General features: G+C 43.3%; 1 protein-coding gene across 5 annotated transcripts in view; it reads right to left on the bottom strand.

Annotated features, from left to right (window-relative positions):
• Positions 1–16,761, bottom strand: part of EVI5L (ecotropic viral integration site 5 like) — a 92,283-nt gene that overhangs the window by 52,483 nt on the left and 23,039 nt on the right. For all 5 annotated transcript variants that reach the window (XM_053293794.1, XM_053293795.1, XM_053293793.1 and 2 more), the window contains 2 exons: positions 14,146–14,372; positions 10,429–10,618 (listed from right to left, as the gene is read on the bottom strand). In XM_053293794.1, coding sequence (XP_053149769.1) covers positions 10,429–10,618; positions 14,146–14,327 — 372 coding nt within the window. In that variant the 5' untranslated portion in view covers positions 14,328–14,372. The remainder of the gene's footprint in view (positions 1–10,428; positions 10,619–14,145; positions 14,373–16,761) is intronic.

The raw sequence follows: 16,761 nt of genomic DNA, 5'->3' as shown, positions 1-16,761 counted from the left end.
GAAATAATTTAGGAGAGAAGGGGTTGTAGCTCGGCGAGCAAGCACATGCTTTGCGTGCAGAAGATCTCCAGTTCCATCTTTTGCATTTCTAGGTAGGACTGGAAAAGACCCCCATCTGAAACCCTGAACAGCTGCCACCAGTCAGTGTAGCTAATTTTTTTAAAGCCAACACCCAATTTATTATTTTATTTTCATCAAATACAGCACATGTAAAAACTGTGCAACAATGGAAAATAAGAAACTCAAATATAAGCCAGAAATTGAAAGCCGTTTGAGGTTATACACAAGTCCAGTGTTAAGAGGAGATTGTTGGTTGTTGAGCATGCAGGTGCAACTTGATGGGAGACTGACCATCCCTTATTGACATATTCAATAAATGGAAACTATATTTCCAAAAGCTTGTCTTGTTACTCCTCTAGCTAACATGATTTGATAGGCTAAGCTTTTCAGATAATGTAATCTTCCAGCCCTATTGAACCAATTTTCAGTGGATAGTTCAGTAGTTCCCAAGCAGGGTTCCTCCAGATGTTGCTGAACTACAACTCCCAGCATCCCCAGCTACAATTTATTGTGGCTGGGGATGCTAGGAGTTGTAGTTCAGCAACATCTGGAGGAATCCTGCTTGGGAACCACTGGAATAGACCCTTTGAGGATTTCTAGTGTTTAGCTACCTCTGGAATATTAGAACAGCCCTGCTGGATCAGGCACAAGGCTCATCTAGTCCAGCGTCCTGTTTCTCACAGTGGCCCAAAACTGCCTCTGGGGAGCCCACAGGCAAGAGGTATGTGTATGCCCTCTCTCCTGCTGTTGCTCCCCTGCAACTGGTACTGAGAGGCATCGTGCCTCTGAGGCTGGAGATGGCCCACAGCCACCAGACTAGTAGCTATTGATAGACCTGATCACCATGAATCTGTCCAAGCCCCCTTTAAAGCCATCCAAGCTGGTGGCCATCACCACATCCCATGGCAAAGAATTCCCTAGATTAATTATGTGCTGTGTGAAAAAGTACTTCCTCTTGTTGGTCCTAAATTTCCCAATCTTTAGTTTCATGGGGTGACCCCTGGTCCTAGTGTTGTGGGAGAGGGAGAACAATTTATCTCTGTCTACCCTCTCCACTCCATGCATAATTTTATACACTTTGATCATGTCTCCCCTTAGTCGCTTCTTTTCCAAGGTAAAGAGCCCCAGATGCTGTAGCCTAGCCTCGTAAGGAAGGTGCTCCAGGCCCCTGATCATTTTGGTTGCCCTCTTCTATACCCTTTCCAGTTCTACAATGTCCTTCTTAAGATACAGTGACCAAAGCTGTACGCAGTCCTCCAGATGTGGCCGCACTATAGATTTGTATAAGGGCATTATAATATTAGCATTTTCATTTTCAACGCCCTTCTTAATGATTCCTAGCATAGAATTAGCTTTTTTCACAGCTGCCACGCACTGAGATGTCACTTTCAATGAGTTGTCCACCACGACTCCAAGATCTCTCTCCTAGTCAGTCACCGACAGCTCAGATCCCATCAGCAAATATGTGAAGCTGGTGTTTTTTACCCCAATGTGCATCACTTTACATTTGCTTACATTAAACCGCATTTGCCATTTTGTCGCCCAGTCCCCAAGTTTAGAAAGATCATTTTGGAGTTCCGCACAATCCATTGTGGATTTCACTACCCTAAATAGTTTAGTGTCATCTGCAAATCTGGCCATTTTGCTGGTCACCCCAACTTCTAGATCGTTTATGAATAAGTTAAAGAGCACTGGTCCTAGTACCGATCCCTGAGGGACTCCACTTCCTACTTACCTCCATTGTGAAAACTGTTCAATTTATTCCTACTCTGTTTCCTGTCCTTCAGCCAGTTACTGATCCACACATGAACCTGTTCCCTTATTCCATGACTGCTAAGTTTACTCAAGAGACTTTGGTGGGGAATTTTATTAAAAGCTTTTTGGAAGTCCAAGTATACTATGTCAACTGGATCACCTTTATCCACATGCCTGTTGACACTCTCAAAGAACTCCAAAAGGTTAGTGAGACAAGACTTTCCCTTGCAGAAGCCATGCTGGTTCTCCTTCAACAAGGCCTGTTCTTCTATATACTTAACAATTTTGTCCTAGTATGCTTTCCATCAATTTACCCGGCACCAAAGTTAAGCTGACCGGCCTATAATTTCCTGGATCCCCCCTGGATCCCTTCTTGAAAATTGGAGTAACATTGGCTACTTTCCAGTCCTCTGGTACAGAGCCTGATTGTAGGGACACGTACTGCCCTGTCTCTCTTTGACGCCTCTCTTGTTTCTCCAACTCCAGGTCACCCTCAGCGCTTTGATCTGGAGGGCGATGGGTAATGGGTAACATTACAAGGACTGAAAGGAAATGTGTTACTAGGGACATGATAGCATGTCCCTAGTAACACATTTCCTTTCAGTCCTTGTAATGTTACCCATTACCCAATGTTACTCCCCAGCACTGCCTAACAGCCTACCTAGACGCAGCATGACGTCTGCAACCTTTGCACCAGGCAGGCAGGCAGGCAAGTAACTGTGCGGTCTACACATGGGTCATAGCCCCTTCTTGCTATGCCCCTAATGTTTGAACCACCCACTACTAAGAGGCCCCTACTCCCTGAAGGAGTATCCTCGGTGCGAGAGGACATGGGTGTATCACTCAAGGAAGGCGTCCCTTTCTCAGACTGATGTCCTCCTTCCCTGAGACCCTCATTCTCCATGACAGCAGACGCACCATCAGCATGGGAGTGGGATGTCTCTACCACATCCTTGAGGGTCACATCCACACACCTCTCTGCCTCCCTGAGCTTCTCTAGGTCAGCCACCTTGGCTTCAAGGGAACAAACCCGTTCCCTGAGAGCCAAAAGCTCTTGGCACCAAGCACACACCCACAACTTCTGCCCCTCAGGCAGATGGTCATTCATGTGACATTCTGTGCAATACACTGGGAAGCAGCTCCTCCCCTGCTGGCATTCTACCTTCATAACTAGTTTTACTGGCTATTGAGAGTATATGGGGTTTGAAGCTAGGTACTGGGTACAGTTGTCAGCTAATTAATGGTTTTTACTCTTGTCCTCCAAGAAAATTACAAAGGTTGGGTAGTATTCACCTTATTCTTGCATTGTATGTCTCCCCACAGCTTTCCCCGCCAATCTCCCACTAAACTCCTGCAAAATTCCTTTGTTATCTGTTTGTAAAGTTCCTGGGAGCAAAGCTTCTCGGGTCCAAGCCTTTTATTCAAAACCAGCAGTCAAACTGACTCAGCTCAGGAATGTGAGGCCTCCCACAAGCTGGGGCCCTCACCTGGAATGAATGAATCCCCCACTCAGGCTTCTCCTCTGGCAAAGACACAAACACTGCCAGCCAGCCAGAAAGCCAACCTTAGGAGATTTCCAGCGCTAGCAGATCTAGCTTCTCTTTGCTCTTTTGTTTTCTTGGTGAATTATTTATTTTATTTCCTTGCTGTGGAAATGTTGCTACAAGCTTGTTGCTTCCTCTCTCTTCAAGGCCAGCAAGCTTGGCTCTATCTTGGCTGCTGCTAGAACTAGAGTTATTAGATCTTTATGAGGTATATCTTTGTGAATACTTTGTAAATTGATAAAAGTATTAACACTGGATCAGACTGAAGACAGAGTAGGACTATTTCAGATATTATATGAAAAAATTGCTGCCAGTAGCCTTTCACGTATGGGCAATCCCACCATAAATGAAGAATAGTACCCCTGTTTTTACATCCCTGCCAACAAAGTGGGGAACACTTTTTGTGACCCAGTACATCTTGATTGGAGTAAGATGCCATCTATGTAAAATCTTGAATGTTGCCTCCCTTATCTGGACAATGTGGTTCTAAACAGTAGCTTCAGCCAAACTGCTTCCCATTCAGTATCTTCAAGAGAGGTTCCTCAGTCAGTTTCCCATGTTGCTTTTAGTCCTTCCGAGGAACCAAAGGATTTGGAAATAAGGATGTTGTATATAAGCAAAGCTACCCCTCTTGTTTTGTTAGTTGTTTAAACACGTTTTCATAGATGGTCAAAGATCTAGCAGCCTCTCCTTTCTGTAGCAACTTGGATACAGAGGACCAGATTTGAATTTTCTGCATGCAAATAGCTTGGTTGCCAATCAATTTTCGCCTCTGATATTGACTTTTCTCTTTCAATAATGTCCCTAAGTCCATAAATCCTTTTTGACTCCCACTTCTCATATTGTTGATATTTGCTTGGATCTGCAAACACAAGATGGTCTAAAATAGGGGAAAGTGGTGAAGTGGGTGATGCCAATTTCTTAGCCCAGGGATACCAGATTCCTAGTGTGGTGGCCAAGAAGGGGTTACTCAAAACCTGTTAATTCAGTGACCTGTTTAAATGGGAGAGCTCAAATTGTTTGAGTTTCTGAAGTTCAATAGAAACTCATGGGATCACCTGATCATTTTGAATGATATGAATGAATTGGTTCAGTTGGAAGGCATCAAATAAAGCTTATGTTTGAGGACTCTGAATCCACCCGTATTTGGATGCCTGTATGGTGAGCTTTTATTTACTCTTGCTTATAATTATTACAAAAAGCTTCAAGTGTTCCCTGCCACCTTTTATCCATTTGGAATGGATCCAAATCAGCAATGTTTGAAAAAAGAAAAATAAATTTGGACTGAACTACCATTTGTGTGGCTGATATTCTCCCTACCCAGGACAGATTCAGCCAAGTCCAATTTTTAATATCCTATTTGATTTGTTGGAAAAGAGAGTCTGTTTAATTGCTCTAGATCTTTTGGAATAATCAGCCCTAGATATTGTAAGCTCAAATGAGACATTTGCTGCAATTTCCTTTTTTTGTTCTATGCCGATGTTGATGCATATAAGTTCTGAATTCTGATAATTTATTTCTAGACCAGAAGTTTGTTTGTAAAGTGTTAATGTTCTTTACTGTTAGTATTGTTTCCCATGGATTAGAGAAAAATATATATGATTCCATCTGCAAATAAGCTGATTGCATGTTTACCATTGATTTGAATTCCCTTAATTTTGGGGTCATTTTTAATTAAGTCAGCTAGTACTTAAACTGCAATGGCAAAAAGCACTGGGCAAAGAAGGCAGCCCTGCTTCGTACCCCAATATAGCTTGACTGGTTTTGAATCTAGATCACTTGTATGTATAATTGCCTCTGATTTGACATATAATTGACTGTTGAGAATTTATCCACAAAATTGAGTTTGTTTGGTAGCTTGACTAAAAATGGCCATTCCAAGGTGTCAAACGCTTTAAAAGCATCTAAAGACAAGAACGAAATAGGCATTTGCTATTGTTTCCATAGTTAATTACACTGGGTGAACATCTAATGCATCAGCTATTCGCTAATTGGGCATGAACCCTGTTTGGTCCTCAGAAATGTACTTTGTGATGAAAAGGTTGATCCTATTGTCAAGATAACAGTCAAAATTTTCAAGTCCTGGTTCAATAATACTGTGGGGTAATATGATTTCAGAGATGAGAGATCTTTGACTTGCTTAGGTATAACAACTATTCTAGATTGCTTCCACGTCCCTGGGATCACAGTCCCTTCCACACTGCTGTTGAACAGCGATTTCAAATAAGGGATTAGAATTTCAACAAATTGTAAAATTCACATGCTACGCCATCTGGCCCAGGTGCTTTACCTCTTTTTAGCTTATCTACTGCAGGTTTGATTTCTGGCTCTGAGATTGGCATGTTGACAGATTGATTATGTTCATTAGTAAGTGGTTTAACGGTTATTTTTCTTATTAAGGCTTCAATGTGATTTAAGTTTGGAATAGTGGAAGAATATATAATTCACCAAAAAATGTGAATGCATTACTAAATGATAGAAATGCAGTAATTTCTATTGATATTTCTGCATTAATATCGACAGAAAGACAAAATGTTTCTCCATGTGTATTTATTATTTTGTGTATAAAATTCCATTGTTATATACCACCTTTAAGTGGTATATAAATATAAATATTGTTGTATTTGTATTTCATCTACTTCTGATGCATTTGATTCTGCCTTCTTCCCACACAATTTCCTGTAGATTTTCTGATTCCTTATACTTTTATGAGCTTTTTCTAATTCCTCTATCACCTTTAACAAAGTCTACTTAGCAACTGCTTGTTGCTTTTTCAAGAAACTAGTTTCTTGAAAAAGCAATTCCTCATAACTGCTTTCATCATGTCCAACAATAGTGCTTGTGATATGGTGGAGTGTTAATTTTCTCTCTCTCTTTACAAAAAAGAAAAGGAGTGTAAGTTCTCTTGGAGCTTGTTAACTACCACACTTTTAGGAAGCAGGTAGTGTCTAAGATGCCAAATTGGAGAATGTGGCTCTGTTTCTCTTAGAGTTAGTGAAGCCAAAATATGGGCATGGTTGGAGACAGTGAGACTATTCACACGATGGGAGAAAATCGGGCTAGTGGAGGCTAGCCTGATTTCCTCCCATTGAGAGAACCACTGGGCTCGGCTGCGAGCCTGGTGGTTCTTAAGCAGGTCACCTGCTAAAGTAGCCCCGCCCTAAGCCCAGGTTAGCGGAGCGAGCGTTCCGCTAACCCGGGCTCTACAATAGTGGGTTGCCACAGTGCGGCTCCATGCCACGGCAACTCATGAGGAGACCCCTGACCGGGAGGCTTAAAAGCAGCCTCCCGGCTCGGGGGTCTCTCCAGCATGCCCTGCGCACTTGCACAGGGCATGCTGGAGCTTCCATAGGGCCGTGCGGCCCCCAAACTCCCAAGCCCCCACAGGCTCTGACGGAGCTGGCTGTCGTGTGGGCGGCCGCAGTGGCTGCCCAGGCAAGGCTTGCTGCTCGTCTGCGGGGAGAGTGGCTAAGGCCCACTCTCCCCAAAAACCCTCTGGAGGCGGGTCTCATTGACTGTGAGACCCACCTCAGAATTAACACCTATTTCAATGTCCTGGAATTTTTTTTAGGTAATATTTCAGCTGAAGAGTGCAAGAGATCAATACTGTAATATGTTGTGTGTTTATTAGAGTAAAATCAATAGTTTCTGATCCCCGTGTTGTGCTCCCTCCAAATATCAAATAAGGCATGCTTGTTAATGGTCTCTTAAAGACATATTTTGTTTGAGAGGTTGGAGCATCCACCTCTATCTAGTCTAGGGTCAAGAATGGTTTAAATTCCCTTCAAGAATCACTGACCCATGTAAGTCTTCCAATTTGTCTAAGAAATCCATGAGAAATGGTTGCTGTTTGTTAGGGCAATAGAAATATGCCAAAGTTAATGCATAACTCCACTGAATGCCCCTTACCAGGACATATCTATTCCATGGGTCACCGAGTACATTTTGCACCATAAAAGGACATTTTTTTGCTATTATCACAATAACCCTTTGTGACTTAGACGAGCCAGCTTCAGAGAATTTTCTCCAAACCCAGCATATTTTAGGACTCTGCAACCAGACACTATGGTGCATTTTTTGGAGAAAGATCAGATGTTCTTTTTTCAACACTGCTTCAACCCAGGTTCTTTTAACTGTGCACCCTAACCCATTCACATAAGAAACTATTTTAAGTTTATCCAGAGTCCATATAGCTATTATAAGATAACTGGAATTGTTAGTAGTTGGACTTACTTTAGATACTCTATTTGGATTGTAGTACAGTTTCTGGCATATAACACGAATAACCTGAAACTTAAAACCACCCACAGGAGTAAACTTCTCATACTGAGCTTCACACTATCAGTCCGATCAGGTCTACTTGGCCTAGAGCAGCTTTGGAAACAGGGCAAAGTCATGAATCTTAGGAGATAAAGAGGCTATTCACATGAATGTGAATAAGGGAGCCCAGCCTGGTTTTGCACGCTCATGCCAGGCTCAGTCCCGGTGGCTACACATCAGCAAACCTGCCTAAGCAGCCTTTTTCTAAAGTGAGGTTAACGGAGCAAGTGCTCCCAAGACCTCATTTTTTTAAATCATGTGTCTGCTGCAGATGTGTGCAGCCACAGCCAGCACATTTGTGGGGAGGGAGAATCCCAGTAATGCACTGCACACTCACGTGGTGCATTATTGGGACTCCCGGGGGCAGGGTGATGCACAATGGCATGTCCCGGCACCCTGACCCCAAGCTGCCGGGTGAGCTGAAGGGGAAGCTGCCACTCATCTGGAGGGAGATTCACCCGCCCAGGGAGGACCAGGAGATCGTCTGCGGGGAAGGTAGGCTGAACCCGCCTGGGTCCAATGAAAAGGCCTGGGCCAGTTGGGATTTGATTCCCTTTCAAACTGGAGGTTCCTCTTCCTTAATGGACCTAAACTTACATGTCTAAAGGTGAGTCTGGTTACCTATTGTGGAAAAGGGTTTAGGGCTGTACCTTGATGGTTCCGTCCCTTCAATGACAAAAGTAAGAGACTGTTCTTTCAGTAACAAAAGGAAGGAATGTCCCCCATTCAGAGCACTTGGGGTGGAGTGTAAGTTCCCATCTATACTGGGAAGAGGAGTTCAGCCTTCCCCCTCCATAATGGCTATAAAAACAGAGGTCAAAGGCTTGGCCAGCATTCACCATTTTCCATCTGTTAGCAGGTGTTCCAGGGAAGAAGCTGTAGAGATTAATGCTCTCTCAGCCAAGGACCTGCCTACTGCTAGACTAAGGTAAAACTCAGTGCTAGAGACTTAATGTTTTTGTATTTTCTTTTGAATTCCTGTGTGCCTTTTTTTACTTCCAGTTTCCCCTATTTCCACCCCCAATTCCTTTAGTGTGCAACCCTTGTTTCTTAATAAATTTCATATACTTAGAAGTGGCTTCAGTCTGCTTCAAAAGGGTGACTTGAAAACTCTTCCCTGTGCCTCGTAATGTCATGCACTACTGTTAAATTGTTTTTAATAATATATTTTTGCCTAGAGGTGGGTTGTGTGGACTCTGGCTGTAAAGGTAAAGTGTGCCATCGAGTCGGTGTCGACTCCTGGCAACCACAGAGCCCTGTTGCTTTTCTTTGGTAGAATACAGGAGGAATTTACCATTACCATCTCCCATGCATTATGAGATGATGCCTTTCAGCATCGTACTATATCGCTGCTTCCCAATATAGTACCAGCAGGGATTCAAACTGGCAATATTCTGCTTGTGAGTCAAGCATTTCCCTGCTGCGCCACACAGTGCCTGTAAGTCCCAAGCCAGACAGGTTCATATGTAATCTCCCATTCAAATGCAAACCAGGGCAGACCCTGCTTAGCATAGTTCATGCTTGCTACTACAAGCAACCCTGTGAGCTATGCATCTTATTTCCTGTTTCTCTCTGGGTCTCTCAGGCAAAAAAACCAACCCTATGTTGAAGCAATCTGACTTGTGACAACAATTCTAAAATGACTCAAGGACAGTTAAGGTCTGGAGTGCCTCAGCACCCTTCTGAAGAACTAGGAAGCTAAAGTTAGCTGTTTAGAAGCTATTTTCAGTTTAATGTTTTGGCTCTTGATTTCCAGACAAGGCTGAGAGAGACTGCAGCCTATAATCTCGGAGAAGCTGCTGCCAGTCTGTGAAGACAATACTGAGCTAATAATAATAAAAAATAATAAACATTGTTAGACACCCCATAAATTGTTCTCTGAGCGACTCACAACAGAGGATTAATACATACAACAAATAAATTACACATTAAATCATAACAAAAGAAGCAGCAGCAGCTAGATGGATCAATGTTCTGACTCTGTATATGGCAGGTTCCTAGGTTGTTGAAGCCGTGTCTAGACCTGGTCAATGGCTTTAGAGTAGTCTTCAACCAGTGGCAGCCTACCTCGAAGGAGCAGTGTGCTCCTAAATTGGGATTAGAGCAATCCCTCTACTGAGCGTAGATCGCAGGAAAGCATAGCATAACCTCTGTCTTGTCAGACTGACTCTGTATAAGGCACCTTCATACAACATTATAGTTTTCTACAGTTCGTCTTTTCTGTAACTCCACTTTATACTATAAAGAGTATTTTAAACCTCTGGCATAAACTAGAGAAAGGATGGACAATGCAATTATCCCTGTGATCAAGATCTCAGCATATTAGCCTAGTGTAATGAGTCCCTGAATTTGGATCAATACATGCTCAAGAGGTTCCTCTAGAACTCTAACGGTCTGAGTGTTAAATGAGAAAATTAAACTTTTGATACTTTAACCAATCAGCTGTCAGGGTTAAATTCTGTTTCCCATCCAGTTCCCTGTCTTTGCTTCTGTAAGCTTACTGCACCACAATTTCCTATGCATAAGTTTCTGTCCTTTCAGTACTCTGGCCCCAATAATAAATTCATGTTTTGTTCTGTACTTTAAGAAAAATCCCCTCATATTGTTGGATGCCCTAATCCAAGACTGATGTACAGTAGGGGAAATAATTGCAGAAACCTACTAAGGCATATCGCTTGGGGTGGGGGAAGGCGGCCATATGCTTTTTTTTATCACCCCACCCTTATCTCCAGCCAGCCACTTGCCTCACCTTCAGCAGCTTTTCCTTCTTTTTTCTCCATTCTTCCCATTCATTGACAATCCTCCCCCACAAAATCCAGGTATCCTCCTCAAGATGACTCAAATTGGAAGAGGCAGAAGAGCTGGAGACCAAAGAGGACCCACTGTTCCTTCGTGAACCATTCATGGAACGCAAGGACTTAGAATCTGCTTCTAGAAGTCTGGAAATGATCAGAGTTAGTGATAAATACCAGTCCTTTAAACAAGTTAGATTTTAGATCAACCCAGATCTTTGCAGGGCCAAATGAAGCTATCACAAGGGAGTCTCCCCACTTACATCAACTGAGTGGGCAGCTTCATACCCACAGAGAAATATGTATAAATTTGCCAACTCAACTGAAGTTTAAGTTCTTTCATACAAACTCTGTGAAGAGTCAGGACCCCTAGCATTTCACATAGTATCTCCATAGGCAAGACAGTCAACAAAAAGCTTTCCATCTCTGAAGAAAGGAAGAGGCATTCATTGAAGAGCCAGCGTGGTGTAGTGGTTAGAGTGCTAGACTAGGACTGGGGAGACCCAAGTTCAAATCTCCATTCAGCCACGAGACTTGCTGGGTGACTCTGGGCCAGTCACTTCTCTCTCAGCCGAATCTACTTCACAGGGTTGTTGTGAGAAGAAACTTAAGTATGTAGTACACCACTCTAGGCTCCTTGGAGGAAGAGCAGGATATAAAATGAAACAACAACAACTATTATTTATTTATTTATTTATTTATTTACACAGTCAGACAGGTGTTATTGACTGGTTTGTTTTATCCAAACATCGAGTCCTTCCCAAGGACCTGGGATGCCAGAATTTTATTGTCAATGTTGTTGCTGTTATAGATATAGTCACAGAATATAGGCTGTTCCCAGTAAAGTTGCTTTTTGTAATTGGCTGATGGTGATTTCTGTGGCCCCTATGGTGTTGAGGTGCTCTTCAAGGTCTTTTGGAACTGCACCCAGGGCGCCAATTACCACTGGGATTATTTTGGTCTTTTTCTGCCACAACCTTTCAATTTGAATTTGTAGATCTTTGTATTTTGTGATTTTTTCCTATTTCTTTTTCTTCTCTTCTGCAGTTATACAGAATACAGTTATATCTGGTGTATTGTGTGGCAGATGTTTGTCTGTTTGTAGTCGGAAGTCCCATAATATTTTTACATCTTCATTTTCTTCAACTTTTTCAATTTTATGGTCCCACCAATTTTTGGCAGTGGCAGCGGCGGCTGCTGCTATTATTATTATTGTCAAAATCTATAGCAAAGTTCACTTGTCCGGTTTAAAAAGTCATTAAACACAAAGCAGTTTTGAGTGGGGGCAGAGAAAGACAGCACATTGTCAGCACTGCCCCAGGGCTTTGGAACGTGCTCCCTACAGAAATAAGAGCATCTCCTTCTCTGTTTGTTTTTAACAGAAGACATACCTATTTTCCCAGACCTTCAACTGAGACCAAATTTTAAATTTTAATGTGTTTTTATCGATTATGATTTTTATTTTTATGAATTTTAAATGTGTTATATTTTATATTATGTTTTAATTTTGTACACTGCTTAAAGATTTCTGTACTAGGCGGTATATAAATTTAATAAATGAATGAATGAATAAATAAATGAATAATATTCTGATGCTCAGAGTATGTTCCTTCGTACCATGATGCTCCAGGAAAAACTTAAGTTATATATTCAAATTCAGTACCCCAACTATCAAAATGTGTTTTTGCATTCTCAGCTGTAGTACTCATTTTTAAAATTACGACCCAGATGTGTATGTATATTCAAAGTCAGTCTACTTCACTCACCTGATAAGGTAAGTTATCACCACAGTAAGCCTGCAATCCTATGCACACAGAGGTGTAACTATAGGGGGGCAGGGGGGGCACGTGCCCCGGGCACCATCTTTTCGGGTCACATGGGGGGCGCCGCCATGACCAAATTTTTTTTAAAAAAAAACCCATTTTTTAAAATACACATTTCTCCTGCTCAGTGCAGCAGCACTGCAGCAGTCAAGGGAGCACGTCGGCGCCCCCTCCCCATGAGCGGTCCCTTCCGCGCCACCCGCGCCCCCCCATTGCTTTGCTGGCGGCCAGTCAGTGGCCTGGCTTGGCAGCGGCGGGCGCCTTTCATGCTGCTCACTGCGCCTGCCCTTGGCTGAGGCTCGCTCGCTCCGTCGCTCACTTAGTCTGGAACAGCCAGAAAGAGGCCCTCTAGTGGCTTGCCAGCCAGAGGGTCTCTAGTCAGTGACGCACGCGCGACTCGGCCGGCGTGCCAAGTCACGCTGCGCATGCGTGCGGTGCGTCCGTCCTCCTCTGTTCGCCTGCACGTGGTGGCACGGTCGCCGTCACGGAGGAAAGCATTGTTGCTGGGGCTGCACTGCAGCAGGCGCAGGCAGGACAACGAGGACACACACGGACACCCGGCACGGAAGAAAGGATTCGGTGGCGGGCGGGTGGAAGCAGCAGACCAAGTGTCAGGGTGAGAATGAGTTGCAAAAACTACAGAAGCCACATGTGGAAAAAAAAAACATATTAAAGAATCAGGCTTTTATTTAGCTGCCCAACTATGGTCTCAGGTGCCTAAAAGGTGTTAATGTTTGCATTATATGCTCCTCTCTCCGCCCCAAAAGAAAGAAAAACAATCATAAAGATTCTTTGGCACTCAGTCTTAAATGCATGCATGTATATGGAACTGAGAGTCAATTCCCACAGCCTGGGTAGTACAGCAGTGTGAGTTGACTCAAGCAGTGTAACATAGCTGCCTGTGCATTGTTACAAGGTGTTTCAAGGGAGTTTTACCATGAGTTCTGCTTGCTGGCATGCTCGTTTTTGCACTGTGAAAGCTTGCCTTGTGATCTCAGTTTACGCTGAAGTGCTCCTATAACCGCTCCATCTCAGAAAAACCTGCAGTGTTAGCTTTAACAAGTTCCTGTGGTATCCTGCTAAAGACACAAAGTTTGGCAAGAAAAATGGGGAGGGGGTTATATGCCAGGACCTTTGGAGATTGTCTCTTGCTTGTGAGGAAAAACCTAAGTATAATGTGGTGTGTATCATCAATCATTGTTGTTTGAGATACAAGCCAACTCCACAGGGTTGTTGCTTGTGAGGAAAAACCTAAGTATAATGTGGTGTGTATCATCAATCATTGCATCATAATTCTGTTGTTTGAGATACAAGCCAACTCCACAGCGTTGTTGCTTGTGAGGAAAAACCTAAGTATGTAGTGCACCACTCTGGGCTACTTGGAGGGAGAGTTCGCATTTTTGGTATTTATCGCGTTTTTGGTTATTTATCGCATTTTGAATTTTTTGGTAATTTTTGTAATTTTTGTAATTTTTAAAATAACAGTTTTCTGAAACATGTGTGTCAGTCAGATGTATGCTGGGGGGCGGCGGTGGGGGGGGCGCAGCGGGGGGGTGCAATTTCAGTGCTTGCCCCGGGTGCCGTTTTCCCTAGTTACGCCTCTGTATGCACACTTACCTGGGAGTAAGTGAATACAATGGGACTTATGTCTGAGTAAACATGCAGAGGCTTGTGCTTTAACTCAGGTAGATTTCAAAGTTCCACATCATTTCTGTATAAAGACTCCCTACAACACTAGGCATGCTAAAGTCTGGATTAGTTATACTGTATAGTTGAGTTAGACTGCCCATATATGTGTTACTGGTGGACGCGACTCTGCGACAGACAGCAATAGAACTCAGCCTCTCTCACCTGTTTTGTTCTTCCAGTTTTGCTAGTAGCTCCAGCTCATCTGGGCTCAGGTTCTCAGAATCAGAGGTGGGTGAACATGCAGGCATGGAATTGACAGAAGAAAGTGCTTCATGGGAGGAAGAGTCAGGGCTGATAGCTGGACTTGCCATCTCAGGCAGTCTGAGAGTAGCAGGGATGTTCATTCACAAAATCTTTAGAAACAGTTTTCAAGAAGGTCAAAGTATCACCTGAAAGGGGACAACAAAGGCATAAGAACATAATATAACAACAGCCCTGCTGGATGTAGTCCAGCATCCTGTTTCACACAGTGACCCACCAGATACCTCTGAGAAGCCCATTGGAAAGAGATGAGGGCATGCCCTCTCTCTTGCTGTTGCTCCCCTGCAACTGGTATTTAGAGGCATCTTGCCTCTGAGGCTGGAGGCAGCCTATAGCCAACAGACTAGTAGCCATTGATAGACCTGTCCTCCATGAATTTGTCTAAGCCCCTTTTAAAGCCATCCAAGTTGGTGGCCATCACCACATCCCATGGCAGAGAATTCCATAGGTTATATGCGTTGTGTGAAAAAGTACTTCCTTGTCACTCCCAAATTTCCCAGCCTTCATGGGCTGACCCCTGGTTCTAGAGTTGAGAGAGAGGGAGAAAGATGTCTGTCCACTCTCTCTACTCCATGCATAATTTTATACACCTCTATCTTATCTCCCTGTGGTCACTTTTTCCAACTAAAAAGCACCAGATACTGTAACCTTGCCTCATAAGGAAGGTGCTCCAGGTCCCTGACCATCTTGGTTGCCCTCTTCTGCACCTTTTCCAGTTCTACAGTGTCCTCCTTTAGATATGGTGACCAGAACTTTATGCAGTACTTCAAATCTGGCCACACTATAGATTTGTATAAGGGCATTATAATATTAGCATTTTAATTTTCCTAATGATGCCTAGAATAGAATTTGCCCTTTTCACAGCTGCCATGCACTGAGAACACTTTCAGTAAGTTGTCCACCATGATCCCATGATCCCTCTCCTGGTCAGTCACTGACAACTCAAACCTCATCATTGTATATGCGCTGTTGGGTTTTTTTGCCTCAATATGCATCACTTTACACTTGATTACATTGAACCGCATTTGCCGTTTTGTTGCCTAATCTCCCTGTTTGGAGATATCCTTTTGGAGCTCCTCACAATCTGCTTTGGATTTCACTATCCTAAATGGTTTAGTGTCATCTCAAATTTGGCCACTTTGCTGGTTACCCCAGCTTCTAGATCACTGATGAACAAGAACACTGCTACAAATTACAGAGAGCACTGGTCCCAGTACAGATCCCTGGGAGACCCCACTTCTTACTTCCCTCCATTGTGAAAACTGTCCATTTATTCCTACCCTCTGTTTCCTGTCCTTCAACCAGTTAGCAATCCACATATGAACCTGTCCCCTTATCCCATGACTGCTAAGTTTACTCAAGAGCCTTTGGTGGCATGTGTGTTTTTAACAGTCCCTTCTAACTCCTAGTTGATGCCAACGTAACAAGTCTTGCTTTCAACCAAGGCCAATCTATCCAGCACTGTTTAACAGCATGAAATAGAGTCATAATAGGGCTAGACAATATTACTTTATCTTAAAGTAATAAAGGAAGTTACATGTGTGTCCTATCCTTCTTTCATGGAATTCACAGGAGCATCTTAGCCTTCCAACAAGTAGGACAGAGCGAGATTAAGACTTGCTCAGCTTCATGGATGAGGAGAGGAATTTAAACCTGGACTTCTCCACATACAAACCCAGCATTCCAGATACTGCAACTCACTGGTAGGTGAGCGTGTCTTTAATACAAAAAGGTTATGCTTTTTATAATATAATCTAAATTAACCTATTCCATCCAATTAAGTATTACACATTCAGTCACAGCACAAACTGAATAATATGTGAGGCTCTCAAGAACACAAGTATAACCCTCCTTCCATCTCTTCCTTGGAACTGGGATGCTTGGCTGATTCCATACTGCAGTATAAAGGTAAAGTTGTGCCATCGGGTCGGTGCCGTCTCCTGGCGACCACAGAGCCATGTGGCTTTCTTTGGTAGAATACAGGAGGGGTTTGTTTACCATTGCTTTCTCCCGCGCAGTGTGAGATGATGCCTTTCAGCATCTTCCTATATCGCTGCTGTCCAATATAAGTGTTTCCCATAGTCTGGGAAACATACCAGCGGGGATTCAAACTGGCAACCTCTTACTCTCTAGGCAATTTACTTCCCCGCTGCACTGAATCAACTTGAGGGCACTGCAGTGTAGGCAGGGACAAAAGCAAGAAGCTAGATTAGCACATAATCTATTGTGTTTTTCTAGAGGTGCCAAGTGGTGGCTCCTGTATAGGGACAAAATGGGCACAGCACTCTTAAAAGATCTCTATCTGCAGATGCCATGTTACTCAACTACAGGAGGACCTCAATATTTACGGGGGTCCTGTTCCTAGCTGCCACTGCAGATACAAAACCCGCAAATATCAAGTCATCGGGGGTTATGGAATCATGGGGGTTAGCTTCCCAGTTGTTGAGAAAAATCACCAAAAATCGGCAAAATTTGGGGGGAAATGCAGGGGCAAGTTCCATGCTTTGCTGCTCCCCG

The sequence above is a fragment of the Hemicordylus capensis genome, chromosome 2, assembly GCF_027244095.1.
Source record: "Hemicordylus capensis ecotype Gifberg chromosome 2, rHemCap1.1.pri, whole genome shotgun sequence".
NCBI lineage: Eukaryota > Metazoa > Chordata > Lepidosauria > Squamata > Cordylidae > Hemicordylus > Hemicordylus capensis.
This window is presented reverse-complemented; position numbering and strand designations above follow the sequence as displayed.